The sequence below is a fragment of the Lithobates pipiens genome, unplaced genomic scaffold, assembly GCF_037356315.1.
Source record: "Lithobates pipiens isolate NorthernLeopardFrog02 unplaced genomic scaffold, aLitPip1_a1.2 Scaffold_4, whole genome shotgun sequence".
NCBI lineage: Eukaryota > Metazoa > Chordata > Amphibia > Anura > Ranidae > Lithobates > Lithobates pipiens.
The window spans coordinates 1,165,738-1,186,983 of record NW_027507852.1 but is presented as its reverse complement, the minus strand read 5'-3'; the positions used below and the strand labels follow the sequence as shown (position 1 = coordinate 1,186,983).

The window sequence follows — 21,246 nt, the reverse complement described above, 5'->3', positions numbered from 1 at the left end:
AAAAGACAGCTTTTAATAGGTAAAAACCAATGTACAAAAAACATATAAAAAGTATAAAAACAATCATGTGATAAAAGCAATATGGGGAATAGAGTACCTCGTCCAACGCATTTCGTTCAATACAGACTCCTACTGGGGCATCGGCCTCAGTCCTCAAGTACCACCGACAAAATAGCTGTCCAAAATACCAAGCCATGGACTCTGATTTAAATCACCTGTGCAAGATGAAGGAAAACCTGCAAGATCCATCCGGACATTTGTAATCTCACTCTTAATTAAACTTTCCATCCTTTCAAACATTGCCATCATCTCGATCTTTGTGGGCATTTGAGCTATACTTCGCTGTTCTTCCCCTTCCCCCTCGTTAGTTTCCATCTCTCTCTCTGTTTGTGTATCTTCTCTTGTTTTATATCCTTGGGCTCCTTTTAACTGAGCCATTTCCTTTTTTGAGTTTTTGGTTGGCAAGGATGTTTTTTTTTCTACATCTGGGCTTTTTTGGTTACCCTCTTTAGTTGTCAAATATTTTTGTATTGAACTAGCAGTTACACTAGTATTTAAACTCTCCCTCTGGGTTTTAGGTTCTGTTGTTTTATGTGATCTTCCCCTCATCATGTATCTTGTTCATTTATCTTGTTTGACAAATTACTTGTCCTGTATAGAGGGGAGTACCTCTCGGTTCCAATCTTTGCTTCTATTGATTTGAAAGGAGGGGTAAGGGGAGAGAAGAATATCCTGCTGTTTCACCTCTCAGGCTCCCTAGTTTAGATGGGATACTTCTCTTCACTTTTGCTTTAAGAATTGAAAATTCTGCGACTTGGTGGATTTTTTTTTTTTTTTTTTTTTTTTACTTATTTTACTAGGGCACCTGTAAAGATCCTGTAAAGGACCTATAAAAAACGTACCATTCGTCCCTTTTTTCCGGTCTCTATATAGCGTAAGAGGGGCGGGAGGACACGCAGAGAGAGAGGAAAAAAAAGGGGGAATGTCCTTATACTTTTGCAGCTCTATTTCAGCTTGACCCAATTGTCTAATCAGCTGCTATCCACCACAGAATGGAAAGTTACTCTCCAGTAGATATCGCTCCGAGCTTATCGCATAGTTAAATCGCAGAGTTCATCACTTAATTCACAGCTTAGTTCGTAACATAGTTCATAACCTTTCAAATCAGTACTAAGCTGTATCAATACATAGTCCTTAAGTGAACTAAAAACTCAATACTAGTTTCAGCTGTCAGTTTAGTAATTCCAGCATTTAATCAGTTGAGCCGCTCCTAGGGTTATTAGGCAGTCATTGACATTTAAATAGGTCCTCTCGTTAGTACAGTTCATGCAAACCGTTAAATTCCATAGATCTCATGGGTTCATAGTTTTCAAACAAAATCATTGCTCCATCAAGACCTCTCTTATGTCTCCAGTCACTTAACCCTCTCAGGCCCCCTAGTTTAGATGGAATTGAAAATTCTGCGACTTGGTGGATTTTTTATTTTTTTTTTGTATTTTATTTTGCTGGGGCACCTATAAAAATCCTATAAAGAACCTATGAAAAACGTACCATTCGTCCCTCTTTTCCGGTCTCTGTATAGCGTAAGAGAGGCGGGAGGATACGAGAGAAAAAAAAAGAAAACCGCAGAGGAGGGGAAGAAAAAAAAGGAATGTCCTTATACTTTTGCAGCTCTATATTAGCTTAACCCAATTATCTAATCAGCTGCTATCCACCACAGGAAGGAAAGTTACTCTCCAGTAGATATCGCTCTGAGCTTATCGCATAGTTAAATCACAGAGTTCATCACTTAATTTGCAGCTTAGTTCATAACATAGTTCATAACCTTTTCAGTCAGTACTAAGCTGTATCAATACTTAGTACTTAAGTAAACTTAAAACTCAGTACTAGTTTCAACTATCAGTTTAGTAGTTCCAGTACTTCCAGCATTTAATCAATTGAGCCACTCCTAGGGTTATTAGGCAGTCATTGACATTTAAACAGGTCCTCTCATTAGTACAGTTCATACAAACATTTGAATTCCGTAGCTCTCATAGATCCATAGGTTTCAAAAAGAATCATTGCTCCATCAAGACCTCTCTTATGTCTCCAGTCTAATTTTTAGCCAGCCCCAGCTGCCATTTGCTGCGGAGAGTAGAAGAGGCTGAGGAGAGAACTGAGAAACAAACACAAGAAATCGCAGAATTAAAATCGCAAGTGAAAGCACTGCAAATAAACCAAAGAAATACCTTTTATAAAATGGAAGCACAGGAAAATCAAAATAGACGCCAAAATCAAATATAAGGAAAATATTTAACCCCCTACCAGGACGAGAAGAGGACGAGGAGTTAAAGATCGATAGAGTACATAGAATCAGAAAGCCTCTAGGAATGAAGGAGGAAACCCCACGAGATGTCATTGTTAAATTCCATCGGTATACTGACAAGGAGAAAATATGGAGGAACCTCAGAGAGAGATACCCGTTGCAATACGAGCAAACAACTTTCCAAGTATTTGCGGACTTGTCCAGTTAAACATTATCCAGAAGAAGACAATTAAAACCATTACTAGAATATTTAAGACAAGCTAATATTAAATATAGTTGGGGGTTCCCTGCAGGATTGATAGTACATAGGGACGGAAAGACGGTTAGATTGAAATTTCTGGAAGAAGTACCAGACTTTTGTACAGAGTTACAGATTCCAACCATTAGTATACCTAAGCGATCGGAAAGCGAAGAAAGACTAATTGAAGAGGGAATAGGGCAGAGAGCTTAATGTGGGGGGGGGGGTAGGGGGAGAGGGGGAGGGGGGGCTGGTGTAATTTATTACAAAAGAAACGAGATGGGAGAGGTAAAGTAAATAAAAGTTAATGTGGGTATGGGTGGAAACGGGAAGAGCCTCCCTGGACTATCTGCTCCCTCCTCTCCCCCCCCCCTATGTCTACCGGGCCTTCATGGCCGGGGGGAGTGGAGGGACACGGAATGCCGGGCTTGGAGCTTCACCCCAAGGGGTGAGGTACATATTCCAGGATGGGGATATATTCTGGATATAGGTACAATGACCAAAGAGGGGTCTGGGAGGGTTGGGAGGAGGTTGGGAGGGGGGGTGGGAGGGGTGGGGGGAGAAAGAAGACCCGACAGCAAAGAACCTCGCTAAATGAGAAAAGAAAAAAAACCAGCCTGACTAAAATCTATGTCTATAGTTAATTGTTTGTCATATAACGTTAGGGGGCTAAATGAATCAGCAAAGCGGTTTAAAATTTTGAAAGAAATAGAACAATATGAAGCGGGTATAGTGTTCTTACAGGAAACCCATCTATCATACGAAAGCAAGATTAGAATATATTCCCCTAGGTTCCCGGTGTGGTTTTATGGAGATTCTTACTCAAGGAACTCAAAAGGGGTAGCTATCGGTATAGGACGGGATGTATACTATAAAATAGAAGAAAGCTTAGTCGACCCGGAGGGTAGATTCCTCTTTCTGAAGGGGAAACTATGGGGAGTAGACTATACCCTTGCTAACATATACTGCCCAAATAGAAGTCCAACGGTTTTTCTGAAAGGAATATTGGAGAAATTATGGGATTTTAAAAGAGGAAGAGTAATTATAGCTGGAGATATGAACTTTTGTATGAATCCGCAAATGGATAGTTCATCCCGTGTGCAGGGGATTGGGAAGGAGCAGAGGAGAATAATAAAACACAGGCTATATCAGTATCAGCTTATGGATGCGTGGAGAACTATGCACCCAAGGATACGAGACTACTCGTTCTATTCCCCTGTACACGGGACGTACACAAGGATCGACTACTGGTTAGTGGAACATAGGGTTCTGGACGAGGTGATATCCACAGATATAGGAATTAGAACATTGTCTGATCATTCTCCAATATGCCTGAAGATCAAAATCCCAGGATTTCAGAAATCTCCTTTTTCCTGGAAATTGAATAGGGAATTGTTGGACGAGAAGGGAGAGGAAATAATTAGAAAGGAATTGGAGTTTTTTTTTTTACCACTAATTTAAATGAAGAGAATATGGAAAATATTATTTGGGAGACACATAAAGCTTATATAAGAGGGATATATATTTCACTAGGTACAAATAGGAAGAGAGAAGGTATTAAAAAGAGTAGGGAGTTGAGGGAGGAAATCCATGGATTAGAGCAAGAACATAAAAAGGCAAATGGCCGGGAAAGTGGACAGGTAGTGGACCTATTACATAAACTGGCTATGAAAAGAGAAGAACTTGGGGAATTAATGGAACAGGAAATGAGGACGATATATAATAGGATTACTAAAGAGAGATATTATAGCGGCATTAAAAATAGTAAGATCTTAGCAAAGATATTGAGGAAAAAAAGATCGAAGAATTATATAGAGAAAATATTAAATAAAGAGGGAGAGTCGGTCTATAAAACTAAGGAAATAGCAGAAGTTTTTAGAGAATATTATGGGCAGTTATATTCCGTGAGAAAAAAAAGAGACAGAAAAACAAGAGATGAAGAGAAGGGGAAAAATCAAAGACTATATATTTCAAGCAAATATCCCTAAAATACCGGGGGAATTGGCGCAGGAATTGGAGAATCCAATCTCAGTCCAAGAAGTAATACAGGCAATAAAAGAGACCAAAGGAGGAAAGAGTCCAGGGCCTGATGGCTATATAATAGAATATCTAAAAAAGTTTGGAGACATACTAGCCCCAATTTTATGTGCATATTATAATGGACTAGGTACAAAATATGGACTGAGCGAGGAGGCCTCCACTGCGACAATCTCCACGATATTGAAAGAGGGAAAAGAGAATACAATATGCTCAAACTATAGACCGATCTCACTACTCAATACGGACGTTAAATTGTTCGCAAAAATATTGGCCGCTAGAATAAAGAAGTTAATGCCTAGCTTAGTCCATGCAGATCAGGTGGGATTCATTGAGGGGGCGAGAAGGAAAAGATAATGGAGTAAGGTCAATATTACTGCTTCAGAGGATGAAGGAGAGTAGAATCCCCAGTCTACTCCTATCAATAGATGCTGAGAAAGTTTTTGATCGAGTAGACTGGGGATTCATGATGGGTACCCTAAGGGGAATGGGGTTTGGACCCAAAATTTTGAAGTGGATAAAGGCACTATATAACAGCCCCAAGGCAGTGGTAAGAGTTAATGGGGTACTATCAACAGCCTTCAGAATGAACAATGGGACTAGACAGGGGTGTCCGCTGTCCCCCCTATTGTTCGTTCTGGCATTGGAGCCACTCCTGGAGACGATAAGGAGAAACCCAGATATAAAGGGGGTTGAGATAGAGGGGGAAATACATAAGACAGCCGCATTCGCGGATGATATTCTGTTTTATGTATCTAGCCCACGAATCTCCATGCCAAACTTGTTAAAGGCTTTACAGGAGTACGGGGAATTATCTAACTTTAAAATTAACCCAAGCAAGTCAGAAATCTTAAACGTAAATATAAATTCGAGAGAAGAACTTGACATTAAGAGAGAATTCCCATTTCTATGGCAAAAAGAAATTAAATATTTAGGGATTAAACTGACTGCATCAATAGAAAAAATATATCAAATAAACTATATCCCCCTTCTAGAAGAATTGAGAGAAGAAATAAGGAGAATGAGAACAAAGCCCCTGTCATGGTTAGGAAGAATTAATGCCTTAAAAATGATTATTCAACCTAAAATCCTTTATAAATTTCAGCTATTACCAATATATATCCCCCCTCTATATTTTAAAATGATAAATTCTTTAATTTCTAAATTTATCTGGAACAACAAGAAACCTAGAACCCCACTGAAGACTTTGCAAAAGGGAAAAGATGAGGGGGGTCTGAATGTCCCAGATTTTAGAAAATATTACGAAGCAGCAGTGTTAACACGGGTGGTGGAATGGGCAAAATTAGAAAGTAAAAAAAGATGGGGAAAAATAGAACACAGTTTATCAGGCACAAATCTAGGTAGAGAAATCTGGACTCCTTTAAAATATAGATCACTAGGGAAGACAACACCTTTGGTCACAAAAAATGTGTTTAGAGTATGGGAGGGAATACACAAACATAACAAGTGGAAATATAATTCCCCTTTAATTTATTTAACCACTACAGATCCGCGCTATTGCCAAATGACGGCATTAGCGCGGACCTAGATTTCCAGGACTACGTCTATTGACGTCGTCCTGGTTACGAGCGGCCTGCGCGCCCCCTGAGGGGCGCGCGCGGCGCGCTCTGTGATCGGCGAGTCCGTGAGACTCGCCTGATCACCGATCCGTGTAAGGGGTCGATCCCGACCCCTTATCACGTGATCAGCTGTCAGCCAATGACAGCTGATCATGTGATAGAACGGAGCCGGTAATCGGCTATTATTCCTCCTCGCGCTGACAGCGCGAGGAGAGAAAAAAAAAGCCGATCACCGGCGGCCGTGATCGGGACATCAGTCCCGATCACGGCCATCAATACAAGGTCCCACCTGCCAGTTGCCTGTGCCCACCTGCCTCCCGCAGTGCCATCCTGAAGTAAAATAAAAGAGAAAGTAAGTGCCCCCCGTCAGTGCCCCCTGTCAGTGCCCATAGTGCCCACAGTGCCACCCACAGTGCCACCCACAGTGCCACCCACAGTGCCACCCACAGTGCCACCCCACAGTGCCACCCACAGTGCCACCCAATCTGCCTCAAAGGTGCTGCACCCCAGTGCCGCCCATCAGTGCCCAGCAGTGCCGCCCATCAGTGCCCAGCAGTGCCGCCCATCAGTGCCCAGCAGTGCCACCTATCAGAGCCACCTATCAGTGCCACCTATCAGTGCCCATCAGTCCCATCTATCTGTGGTACCTATCAGTGCCCATCCGTGCCACCCATCCGTGCCACTTATCCGTGCCACCCATCCGTGCCATCTTATCTGTGCCCATCTTTGCCCATCAGTGCCGCCTTATCTGTGCCCATCGGTGCCGCCTTATCTGTGCCTATTAGTGCCGCCTTAACTATGCCTATCAGTGCCCACCAGTGCAGCCCATCAGTGCCCACCAATGCAGCCCATCAGTGCCCACCAATGCAGCCCATCAGTGCCCACCAATGCAGCCATCAGTGCCGCCTAATCAGCGCACTTCAATGAAGGAGAAAAATGACCCGTTTGCAAAATTTTATAACAAACTATTAAAACATGATTTTTTTTTTTTTTTTTTTTGCATCTTTTTTTGTTTGTTTAGCAAAAAATAAAACTCCGAGCTGTAACTAAATACCACCAAAAGAAAGCTCTATTTGTGGGAAAAAAATGATAGAAATTTCATTTGGGTACAGTGTTGTATGCCCGCGCAATTGTCACTCAAAGTGCATCAGCGCTGAAAGCTGAAAATTGGTCTGGGACTGAGGGGGGTTTAAGTGCCCAGTAAGCAAGTGGTTAAAAGATAATGATTTTTTTGCACATGGTAAAAGTACAATAGGAGGGAAATGGATAAAACAAGATAATATGCAATTACGACACATAATTAAAGAGGGGAAATTGAAAACACTAGCAATATTACAGAAAGAAAATGATTGGATGGATTTGAATGAGTGGCGATACCTGCAGCTAAGGCCGCGTACACACGGGCGGACTGTTCGCCCAACTTTGTCCGCTGAACAGTGTTTCAGCGGACAGTCCGCTCGTGTGTGGGCTTCAGCGGACAGTTTCAGCGGACAGTCTGACGAACAAAGTTTTTCGGAATTTCCGTAAGACAGTCCGCTGAAACTTGGTTTCAGCGGACAGTCCGCTCGTGTGTAGGCTTGTTCGACAAACTAAGTTTCGCGCATGCTCAGAAAGGATTTACACGGCGAAGGTTGCATTGCAGTGTATTGGACGTCGAATTTCTCGTCCCGTCGTACGTGCCATTCACGTCATCGCGCACGCTTTCAGCGGACTGTTCGTTTATCGTGTGTGGTCAAGTCCGTTCATGCAAATTTTGAGCGGACTGTTTGTCGGATTGTTTGACGAACAAAGTTGGGCGAACAGTCTGCCCGTGTGTACGCGGCCTTAGACATTTCGTCTCAAGACTACCACAACCGCTTAGAGATGGAGAAAATTTGACTGCCTTGGAGCGGATATGTGAGGGGAAAACCCCAAGGGCAGGTATTGCCCAGTTTTATAAGGTCTTGAGACGGGAATGTGAAGCGGAGGTACCAACTTTCATTAAAAAATGGGAAGAAGAGATAGGAGCACGGGGTGAAAACCAAAATATAGAAAAAATATTGAAGATGGTGCACAGATCCACGGAAAATAGTAAGATGATAGAAACAAATTATAAAATTTTAGTAAGAGGGTATAGGACCCCAGATATAATGGCAAAGTACCAGGAGGGACAATCTGGGAAATGTTGGAGGAATTGTGGACAAACGGGAAGTTTGGCCCATATATGGTGGGACTGTCCCAAGATTAAAGAATATTGGAGAGAAATAATAAGATATATAGAAGTAATAGCTAAAATACAGTTACCTGAGAACCCATGGTTATGCCTATTCCATGCAGTAGATACCCCAATTAAGGAGTATAGGAATTCCCTTACAAGCTCATTAATAAACGGGGCAAAAAGTCTGATTCTGAAAAAATGGAAAGAAATACCTGGGCTTTATTCTGAAACCCCGGTGTTTAAGTAGAAATCAGTGATTACCTGGGCTTTATTCTGAAACCCAGGTGTTTAAGTAGAAATCAGTGATTCCGTCATCTTTAAAGCCTTGCTGAACTTTCCCCTCCCGGTCTGATTTCAATTTACATCTTTAGAACCTATATGGTAGGTCAAACAGTAACCTCACCACTCTTCTCACTGCCTTCCTCTATGGCAACCATCACTTCTTCACTCATCCAACATAGTGTGTGCTGGGTTTAATTAATTTAAAGTTTGTTGCTATGCGGTATTTCACATCCCCTCACGGTTGCTTTTCACCTTTGAATTATTCACGGTGTTGTCTATTGGGCAGTAACACTTTATTACTGAGCACTTGCATATTTCTTCAGAGCACGCCTACCTTGTCCTACATGCTTTACCCATCACTACCATTTGGTGGGCTCCGGTTTATCTCCCCCTCTCTTCCTTGTTGTCTTCCCCTTGTCCCTATTTCTTCTCTCTCCCCCTCCACTGCCCCCTTCCCCTAACTCTTTTCCCTTTCTCCCTTTTTCCCTGTCCTCCTTCTTTCTTTTTCTTTCTTTTTAAATGTTTTTGTGTGGGTCAAGACATGTACGCAGCTGGAAAGAAATGTAAGCGCAGGACATACATGATGGGGTGGAAGTAACTACCAGACTGGAATAGGTAGAGGGGGTGGAAGTTAGGCCAGAGGGCAGGCAGGTGGGTGTGGCAAGAGGGGAGGGTAGGGTTAGAAGGATTGGTGTGCCTGGGATGGTGTGGCACAGAGTTATACCAGAAATCCATAGTTTTTCAGGTCTGGACCAACCACCAGACATTTTGATCCTACACATGGGGGGCAATGATTTGGGACTATGTCCCATGCGGCAGGTCATCAAGGATATCCAGTGGGATTTCCTTTGATTGAGGTCCTCTTTTCCTGACATGATTATTGTGTGGTTAGACATTGTGGCCCGCACATCATGGAGAGGGGCCCGGTCGATTGAAAAATGTTAAAAGGCCCATATAAAGGTAAATGAGGTGGGCAGGTTCATTGTCAGTAATGGTGGGCTGATTGTCAGGCACTTAGAGCTTAGGGGTTGATACATGGAGGTACCTGAGAGAGGATGGTGTGCATCTCAATGCATTTGGGATTAACCTATGGGCTTTGGGCTTGCAGGATGGTATCCAGAGGGTGTTTCTTGTGTGGCAGTGGGCACAAGTATAAGGTGTCACACTTGTGCAGCTGTGGCGGTTGGGTCCTTGACGATTGGTATACAACATGAGGTATTTGAGAAAACAGTGGGACTCATCTCAGGTATGGAGTCCTCCCGGTTGGTCTAGTTCAGTCTAGTCTACCGGATAGTAAGGTGTTAGGGGTCTGTGGTCAGTTAGCAGGTACTCGAGGTGGTATTTGGTGGCTGGGGACAGAACCTAACTTAGAGGTACCAGAGATTCCAAAGTGGGGGCGATGGGGTCGCCAGGGACCGGCAACAAGTTATTTGGATTGGAGCTGGAGTATTTAATAATGTTTATATTCTGTTTTGGTTTTTGACTTAATAAAGCCCGAACTGGTCATTTAAATCCAATACAGTGTCAGTGTCCTTATTTAGTGATAAGTGGGAGTGGTAAGTACAATTTTGAGTTGGGGTAGTAAGTAATCTGAACTACCCTAGTCAAGACATGTACGCAGCTGGAAAGAAATGTAAGCGCAGGACATACATGATGGGGTGGTAGTAACTACCATACTGGAATAGGTTAAGTCAGGTGCTGGTCAGATAAAAATAATTTGCTCTTACCGGATTGGAGGAGTCACAGGGAGATGGGGGGAGCCGTGTGATAGTAGGGTGGGGGATGAGCAGAGGCACATCAGTGTGTCAGTGAATCCACAGTGACTCTGAAGGGGACACCTGATGTAGAGGGGGACTCTGATGGGGACACCTGATGTATGTAGGGACTCTGATGAGGACACCTGATGTATAGGGGGATGCTGATGGGGACACCTGTTGTAAAGGGGCACCCTTATTGGGACACCTGATGTATAGGTGGACTCTGATGGGCACACCTGATGTATACGGGGACTCTGATGGGCACACCTGATGTATAGGTGGACTCTGATAGGGACCCCTGATGTATAGGGGGACCCTGATGGGCACACCTGATGTATAGGGGGACTCTGATGTGGACATCTAATGTATAGGGGGACCCTGATTGGGACACCTAATGTAAAGAGGGACTCTGATGAGGACACCTGATGTCAAGGGGATACTTATGGGGACACCTGTTGTAAAGGGGGACTCTGATTGGGGCACCTGATGTAAAAGGGGACTCTGATGAGGACACCTTCTGTTTTATTACAGTACTGCATTATTAACTGTTTAATTTTTCAGTTTGTTTGAAGCCCCCAAAAAATTTTGAGCACCAGCCGCCACTGAATGACACATTGCTGAATTAACTGTAGTGATCTTTGGGCTCTTGAATAATTATTATCTTGACTAACACCTTCTGTTGTTGTTCTTTCAGATGTACCTGTTGCTCCAGTTCTAATGCTGGTGCCAAACTACCAGTTGTATGTAACAGGAGAGACTCTTCAAATGTTATGCATGGCGGATTCTAGTGCTGAATACAATTTTAATATACATAAGAATGATCAACTTCTTATGAAGTCTACTGTCCCCAAGAAGGTATACCCTTATTCAATACTAAGTCTAAACCATGGTGACGGTGGAAACTACACTTGTACGTACCATAGAAACATACGGGGTCGAATGTTAGAGTCATTTACAAGCCAGCCTCTTAATGTGCATGTGATTGGTAAGTTTCTCTTCATCATTTTTTTATGTTGCATAAGGCTCACGTTTTAGTTCAAGAAACGTATTGCTTTATGCTAAAGCAAGATGCGTCTGCACTTTAAGTGCATCAATTTACACTACTGATGCATACAGAATATGGATAATATGCATTCAAGAAGTGAGAAAAAATGTCCGTAATAACTAGTATAGGCTGCTCACAACTGATTATCAAAGTCACTGAATCATTGTTCTGATCCATGACAGTGCTATTATCTTTATGGACTTTTAATACGTAGTTAGGAATAAAAAAAGAATTCCAGTTAAATTGTCATTCAACTAAAACTTATATTTCTGCTGGTAGAATTAAATCTACAAATGGTTCATTATGTCTGTCAGTGATTCCACTTGTGATTAAATATGGAGGTGCTCCTCTATCCACACAACACTGGATTTTTTAAAGTAGATTTAAACCCTAAGCAATGGCATTTAGTTTGCTAATACACCACCGGTATTATAAATGGCTCCCTCCTCCTTTTCTTTCACTTGAATTTTATTAGAAATTATAAGAAAAATGGACGCTTAAAGTGCAAATAGATTAAGCGATAACAGAAACAGATTCAAAAGGAGTTTTTTTTTCCTCTGCAAGCCTTTCTCCTTCTTTACTGTTGTTAAAATACTTTTTTTCATCTTTTTCATCACTTGTTGCATCTCTGCTCCTCTGATTTCCTTTAGGCACTTCCGGTATACATGTATGCACTACAATTATTGCTTCATGGCATTTTTGAGGCTAGTTATCCAATAGAGAACCATGCCTGCTGCCTAATGTGTTGAAGCTGACACTTTGGGGTTAATTTACTAATACCGGAGAGTGCGAAATATGGTGCAGCTCTGCACAGAAACCAATCAGCTTCCAGGTTTTTTTTGCCAAAGCGTAATTGAACAAGCTGAAGTTACAAGCTGATTGGCCACCATGCACAGCTGCACCAGATTTTGCATTCTCCTGTTATAGTAAATTATTTTTTTCTCAATCCAAGCCAGTGTGATAGGGTGACAATGTACGTGCATAAATAAAGCAATGTCACACTGTAACAGAATGTGCCTAACAAGGACTTTTATGGCAGGTTTAGCACTTATTATTGTAATACAAACTTCAGAATTTAAAATATTGAAAATTACTTTTGGAATTGCATTAACATGTTAACACATATATGACATTTTAGTGATTGGGTTTACAAATACTTCCATTTATCTTATATTACTGGGAATGTGACAGAAGGAGCAGTTTTAGCTCCTGTACACACGGTCGGAGATTTCGACAACCAAATCCGTCGGATTTTGTCCGTTGGATTTTGTCAGTCAGATCTTGTCCGAAACTGTTGCATACACACGGTCGGACTAAGTTGTTGAAAAATCCGATCATTCAGAACGTGATGACGTAATTTCGTTACGATGGGACTACGTTCAGGCTAGTAGCCAATAGCTTTGATGTAGGAATTTGATCTGAGCATGCGTGGCACTTGGTCCAAACAAAATTCTCTACACATGATCGGAGTATGTCCGATCTAACCAGTTGGTCGGGAAATATTTCCAACATGTTGGAAAATTTAGTCCGACGGATATTCAGACGGAATCAGTCCGATGCATACCACACATAGTCGGATTATCTGACGACACGGTCCGATAGGACACATTCCGACGGATTCTCCGACCGTGTGTACAAGGGCTTAGAGAGAGGAAAGAGCCAAGTGCTATGATGTGAAAGTCTCACCACTGATGATCCCCAGAAATATAAGAAGCTAAATGGTGATTCAGTCTACAAAATTCTGCTTATAGAAATATCATTTTTTGGAGAACTATTATTTTATAAATAGACTACTAAGTTACCTAGAAAAAGGAGATTTCTTCTATTTCTCTGGATTTCAAGAAAAGTTTATGCATGTGGTTTGCGGTACTCACTGATCAATTTCATACTCTACTGCATAATGGTTCTCACTTGTTTCTCATATTTATTTCTCTTTTTAGACCCACTGCCAGCTCCAAACCTCACTTTGGGGCACTCGGTCGAAAAGGTCAAAGATGGCTTCCAGGTGACACTCAACTGTTCTGCACCAGACTCTAACCTAATAAAGACCTTCTACTTTATAAAGACATCTGATAAATACTCTGAGAAAAATGTGACAGATTATTCAGCCTCTCTAAAGTGGGAACTGGGGCACATCAGCCATGTTACCGTCTACTGTGAATATGAAGAGGAGATCCAAGAGAGAAACATTAAGTCTAGAAGAAGTCAAACTCTTACTATACCCCTTGCAGGTAACATTCAAATCCATGTTTGCAGATCAGAAATGGTTCTCCTTTGCCAGTGTCCCCAAATATTATGGCTGGTTGGCAAATAAATAAAGAGGGCAATTATGGTTAGGTCCCTTAACCTCATGGACCCAAAAGCAGTTGTCATCTCTGTGACAGTTACACTGTGAGTTCCTACTGCTGCCACCAGAATGTGATCATTACAAAACCTCACGCTACACAATGTTCAAATTCGCAAGACGCAAGACAACAATCTACATACAGTGCAGCACACATACAGCTCAGTACACCAGTCAGTAAGTGCCTGAGAACTTGTGAATGTGTGAAGAGCAATACCTCATGGGAAATGTAGTCCTGGGCAGGAGAAGGAAGTGATTTAAATTGATTCTAAAGGTATAAGCTGATTTACCTTGCTATAGGGGCTTTATATTTTATTATATTATACTCCAGGTCTTCAGGGAGATCCGTGACATCACGGACGTCAACATCACTGGACTCCTCCCCCTTCCCCAAGGGCCTGAGTCTGCTAACGAAGGGAAGGGGGGGAGGAGTCGGGTGACGTTGAAGTTCTGATTGAATGTAACGTGTACGGGGAGGAGCTACGCATGTCACCTTCTGCTGCCCTACGGAACTAACACAATTGTCGGCTTTACATGCTGTGTTTTTATCATCTTTATGTGAGTAGTTTGTGCTTGAACACAAAAATGAAATCTTATATTTAAGCGGTGAGCACTTAGATCTTTTCTTTCTACCCATGACCTGGCGTACTCGCTGAGATCTAAGGAGACATGAGAGAAGTTTATGGTCTGTGTTAACCCTTTTGATACCCGCTTACATGACCACCTGTTTACACATGGGTCCATGCCATAAAGTGAGAGTGATTAGTTAGACCGGAGGTGGAGGGATTGTCGCGCTACTGTGGAAAAAAATGAGTTACATCAGTGTTACAGTTTGAATTTAAAACGTATTTGTGTGAACTGTGAAGTTAAGTCATGGATTGTGGAAACTAACTAGTGTTGGGTGATTGTATATAGTGTATACCACATTTACCACTGACTCATGCAGAGTTGCAATGCAAGGAGATCAGCTAAAAGTAGTTAAATCTGTATGTGTGTTTCAATTGATTGAAATTAGTCGATTAATCGATTAAAAAAAATAGATTAATCGAACACAAAAATTTAAATCAGTAACAGCCCTAATATATATATATATATATATATATATATATATATATATATATATATATATATATATATATACAGTATCTCACAAATGTGAAAGTGAGTACACCCCTCACATTTTTGTAAATATTTTATTATCTTTTCATGTGACAACACTGAAGAAATTACTTTTTGCTACAATGTAAAGTAGTGAGTGTACAGCTTGTATAACAGTGTAAATTTTCTGTCCCCTCAAAATGATTCAACACACAGCCATTAATGTCTAAACCACTGGCAACAAAAGTGAGTACACCCCTAAGTAAAAATGTCCAAATTTTGTCCAAAGTGCCAATATTTGATGTAGCCACCATTATTTTCCAGCGCTGCCTTAACCCTCTTGGGCATGGAGTTCACCAGAGTTTCACAGGTTGCCACTGGAGCCTTCTTCCACTCCTCCATAATGACATCATGGAGCTGGTGGATGTTAGAGACCTGGCTTAATATTGCAAAAGCTTCAAAATGATGATTGTGAGACAAATTTCTTAATTATGTCTGAGTCAGCTTAAATCAAACTGTGCTTTATTGTACAGACAAAAATAGAAAACACTTACAAAAATAGCACAAAATAAATGTGGCTTCAGATAAGTTCAAAAGATTTCAAGTATATTTCGTTTGTTTCAAAGATCTGAAAATAAAGTTCTTAGATAACATGTGCTTCTGGTCTTGGATTTTAAAGATGGCCGATTAACCATTTGTATGCTGAAGAAAGTCTGTATGATGTAGCAGGAGATGTGTGTAGATGGCAAAGAGACCTTTCTTCATGACGCCTTGTACTTTTGTCTAAGCACTGATAGCACTTCAACCTCTGCTGGTGGCACTCATACATCTATTTCCCAAAGACAACCTCTGGATATAATGCTGAGCATGTGCACTCAACTCCTTTGGTCAATCATGGCGAGGCCTGTTCTGAGTGGAACCTGTGCTGTTAAACTGCTGTATGGTTTGTGTTCTGCAGCTCAGTTTCAGGGTCTTGGCAATCTTCTTATGGCCTAGGCCATCTTTATGTAGAGCAACAATTCTTTTTTTCAGATCCTCATAGTTCTTTGCCATGAGGTGCCATGTTGTACTTCCAACGACCAGTATGAGAGAGTGAGAGCGATAACACCAAATTTAACACACCTGCTCCCCACTTACACATGAGAATTTGTAACAGTAATGAGTCACATGACATCAGGGAGGGAAAATGGCTAATTGGACCTAATTTGGACATTTTCACTTAGGGGTGTATTCACTTTTGTTGCCAGCGGTTTAGACATTAATGGCTGTGTGTTGAATTATTTTGAGGGGACAGCAAATTTACACTGTTATACAAGCTGTACACTCACTACTTTGTAGCAAAGTGTCATTTTGTCATTTTTTCAGTGTTGTCACATAAAAAGATTTAATAAAATATTTACAAAAATGTGAGGGGTGTACTCACTTTTGTTAGATACTGTGTGTGTATATATATATATATATATATATATATATATATATATATATATAAAACCTTCTATGATATATATGATAATAAATATACTCAGCAGTAGGATATACAGGGTATTTTAACTGGGAGTCAGGCATGAAGCTATATGAAGGGTGGAGGGGGTAATATAAATCTTTTATAGTAGTACTAAAAGCTGAGACTTTTTTGCATGGAAATAATCATTTTAAATATAATGCACAATGTTGGTAAACTTTTGCTTTAACCACTTGCTTACTGGGCACTTAAACACCCTTCCTGCCCAGACCAATATTCAGCTTTCGGTGCTCTCACATTTTGAATGACAATTACTCAGTCATGCAACACTGTACCCAAATGAATTTTTTGTCCTTTTTTTCCCACAAATAGAGCTTTCTTTTGGTGGTATTTGATCACCTCTGGGGTTTTTATTTTTTGCGCTATAAATGAAAAAAGCGCATATTTCTTTGTTTCTGTGACAGAATTATGCAAATTATTAATTTTTCTTCATAAATTTTGGCCACAATTTATACTGCTACATATCTTTCGTAAAAATAACTAAAATTAGTGGATATTATTTGGTCTTTGTGAAAGTTAGAGAGTCTACAAGCTGTGGTGCATATCGCACAAAATTGATCACATCTGATGTACTGGTGGCCTATCTCGCTTCTTGTGACCCGAACAAGTCAGGAAAGTACAAATACCCCCCAAATGACCCCTTTTTGGAAAGTAGACATTCCAAGGTATTTAGTAAGAGGCATAGTGAGCTTTTTGATGTTGTCATTTTTTTCCCACAATTCTTTGCAAAATTAAGATTTTTAATTTTTTTTATTTTTCTCCACAAAATTGTCATTGTAATAGGTTATTTCTCTCACATGGCATGTGTATACCACAAATGACACCCCCAAAAAAATTCTGCTACTCCTGAGTATTACAATACCACATGTGTGGGACTTTTTCACAGCCTGGCCACATAGAGAGGCCCAACATGCAGGGAGCGCCATCACGTGTTCTAGGAGCATAAATTACACATCTAACTTGTTGACTACTTATTACACTTTTGAAGCACCAGGACAATGACACGTGGCACTGATGACAGATGGCACTAATATGTGGCACTGATGACATGTGGCACTTATACGTGGCACTGATGACACGTGGCACTAATACGTGGCACTGAAGACACATGGCACTAATACGTGGCACTGATGACAGATGGCACTAATACGTGCCACCGATGACAGATGGCACTAATACATGGCACCGATGACGCGTGACACTGATGACAGATGGCACTGATAAGTGGCATTGATGACACGTGACACTGACAACAGATGGCACGTGACATTGACAGGTGGCACTGATGACAAATGGCACTGATACGTGGCACTGATGACAGATGGCACTAATACGTGGCACTGATGACAGATGGCACTATGTGGCACTGAGGACACGTGGCACTGATGACAGATGGCACTTATACGTGGCACTGATGACAGATGGCACTGGGGACAAATGGCACTGACAACAGGTGGCACTGGAGACGGGTGGCACTGGGGACAGGTAGCACTGGGGTGGATGGCACTGGGGCGGATGGCACTGGGGCAGGATGGCACTGGGGCAGGATGGCACTGGGGCAGGATGGCACTGGGGGAGGATGGCACTGGGGGAGGATGGCACTTTTTTTTTTACTTTTTTTTTAAATCAAATCAAATCAAAGTAGAACGGCTGTCCCCCGGGGGACACGGCAAACACAGAACTTCCCCGATGCGCGCCCGCAGCGGCGCGCATTGCGGAAGTAAACATTAGGACGTTCAGGGACGGCCACCCGGATGAAAGCGCCTGCTCTACGGCCGTCATTCGGCAATAGGGCGGGCGCGAGGTGGTTAAATGTAATTGTAATGCCTTATATTACCTCCAGTCTATCGGCCTCTATATTCTCTGAGTTCAGATGCTGATCTTCCCTTCTCAGAGCCCTTAACCTCTTCCTGTCCGCACTATAGTGGAAAGACAGTTACAGTGCAGGCCTCAATTGCCGGGAGGACATCCATGTATGTCCTCCCATGCATGAGCTGAATGCCCACTCCCTGCGAGGCACGTACATGCGTGCCGCGCACTCTGTGGTCATGAGACTCGGCTGATCACAGATCGGAGTGAGGGGTCAATGATAGCTAATCACATGATGTAAACAGAAGATCATAGTCGTCTTTTTTTTTCCCTCATGCTGTCAAAAAAAAAGCCAATTACTGGCTTCTGTCAGAGGGACATTGGTCCCGCACACGGAGAGCCACTGCAGCTAAGCAGTGTCCACCAGTGCCACCAGCCAGTGACCACTGGTGCCACCTACCTGTGCATATCAGTGCCACCAGTACCACCTATCAATGCCCACCAGTGCCACCTATTAGTGCTGCCAATCAATGACCATCAGTGCTTTATCATCAGTGCCACCTATCAGTGTTGTCTATCAGTTCCACCTACCAGTGCCCATCAGTGCTACCCATCAGTGCCACCTATCAATGCCCACCAGGGCCGCCTCATCAGTACCCATCAGTGCCACCGATCAGTGCCCATCAGAGCCACCTATCAGTGCCCATCAGTGCCTCCCATCAGTGCCACCTATCAATGCCCACCAGGGCCGCCTCATCAGTACCCATCAGTGCCACCGATCAGTGCCCATCAGGGCTGCCTTATCAGTTCCTATCAGTGCAGCCTATCAGTGCCCATCAGTGCAGCCTATCAGTGCTCATCAGTGCAGCCTCGTCAGAGCCCATTAATGAAGGAGAAAAATTACCTGTTTGCAAAATTTAATACAAATCTATGAAACCCAACCCAGCAGTAATTAAAAAACACCAAAAGAAAGCTCTATTTGTGTGAAAAAAATGATAAAAATGTAATTTGGGTACAGTGTTGCATGGCCATGCAATTGTCATTCAAAGTGTGACAGCACTGAAAGCCGAAAATTGTCTCTGAGGACACTGATATTACATAGTTACATAGTAGGTGAGGTTGAAAAAAGACACAAGTCCATCAAGTCCAACCTGTGTGTGTGTTTCTTTGTTAATATTACATTGTATATTCCTTTATGTTGTGGTCGTTTAGGTGCATATCTAATAGATGTAAGGGGGTTTACTTTCTTTACTTCACTGCTTGGCTCTAGCCTTAGATCTTGTAGACCTAGCAATGTCCCTGGTCCCCAGAAACACAAATAGAGGGAAAATCTTCCAATGGGGACACTAATTCTGGGGAGCTGAAGGGAAATCTCCGCAAGGGGACACAGGCGAAAAAAGATCTGACAGGCTTTCTAACCCTCCCTTACTCCAAAAGAAAAAAAAATTGCCTATAGTTCTACTTTAAATGATTGCAAAGCCTAGTACACATCGTCCAAATGTCAGTGTGATCTGCCAGTTCAATAGAAACTGGCCAATGTTTGGCCTGTGTATACTGCAGCCAGTCCATCGGAAGCCGTTCGGCCTTGACAAAAAATGGTATGCCGATCGACTCCTGATCAGGGCTCTCAGACAAAAACTATCAGTGTGTACCAGGCTTAAACGTTGCATTTATTTTTATTTTTTTAAAACAAACATGTCAAACTAACCTGTGCTGTACAATGGTTTTGCACAGCAGCTCTAACCCTCCTCTTCTGGGGTCTTCCCCTGGCGCTTTTGGCTCCTCCTGGTTGCAGAGTGTCCCTGTAGCAAGCTGTAAATAAATATATATATATATATATATATATATATATATATATATATATATATACAGTTGTGCTCATAAGTTACATACCCTGGCAGAATTTAGGATTTCTTGGCCATTTTTCAGAGAATATTTCACATTCACATTCTCTGAAAAATGGGCAAGAAATCATAAATTCTGCCAGTGTATGTAAACTTATGAGCACAACTGAACTTTCCATCCAAGTCTTAGCCCTTGTACACACAGTCGAACATTCCGACAACCAAATCCGTCAGATTTTGTCCGACGGATTTTGTTCGAAACTGTTGCATAACTGTCGGACAAAGTTGTCAGAAAATCCGATCGTACTTAACGTGATGACGTTATTTCGTTAGGACGGGACAACGTTCAGGCTAGTAGCCAATAGCTTTGGTCTAGGAATTTGATCTGAGCATGCGTGGCACTTTGTCCGATCGGAATTCTCTACACATGACCGGACAAAGTCCGATCGGATCATGTTGTCAGAAAATTTTATAGCCCAGCTGGAAAACTTGGTCCGTCGGATACTCCGACGGAAACAGTCCGATGGAGCCCACACACTGTCGGATTATCCGACAACACGGTCCTATCGGACATTGTCCATAGGAATGTCCAACCGTGTGTACAAGGGCTTAGTCCGTTGGGTTAAACATTGAGCTGGCCCACCCTTTGCAGCTATAACAGCGTCAACTCTTCTTGGAAGGGTGTCTACAAGGTTTAGGAGTGTGTCTATGGGAATGTTTGACCATTTTTCCAATAGCGCATTTGTGAGGTCAGGCACTGATGTTGGATGAGAAGGCCTGGCTCGCAGTCTCCTTTCTAATTCATCCCCAAGGTGTTCTATCAGGTTGAGGTCAGGCCAGTCAAGTTCCTCCACCCCAAACTCGCTCAACCATGTCTTTATGGATCTTGTTTGTGTACATTGTGTACATTCCTTGATACTGATATAAGTTTATGCACCAGAGTTTTATGTAACATTTTTTTGGCTGTTGGAAGAACTATATACAGAATTATTAAATCTGAGATCTAGCCATTCAACAAACTCTCTGAATAGTCAAAGTTGTACCTGTCCTGTGAGAATTAAAGTTATTACCTTCAAGTCATATAAGGACAATACTCAATACTATTGAATACAACTGGGTGGTTTATTATCCTATAGAAAAATATATAAAACCTATTGCTTTGAAGAAACTGCTCGGGTCTGGGAGCAG

General features: G+C 42.0%; 1 protein-coding gene across 2 annotated transcripts in view; it reads left to right on the top strand.

The window, feature by feature from the left end:
• The window catches only part of LOC143956683 (immunoglobulin superfamily member 1-like), a 134,811-nt gene that overhangs the window by 81,423 nt on the left and 32,142 nt on the right, over nucleotides 1-21,246 (top strand). For both annotated transcript variants that reach the window (XM_077466877.1, XM_077466876.1), the window contains exons 12-13: nucleotides 11,091-11,381; nucleotides 13,382-13,672. In XM_077466877.1, coding sequence (XP_077323003.1) covers nucleotides 11,091-11,381; nucleotides 13,382-13,672 — 582 coding nt within the window. The remainder of the gene's footprint in view (nucleotides 1-11,090; nucleotides 11,382-13,381; nucleotides 13,673-21,246) is intronic.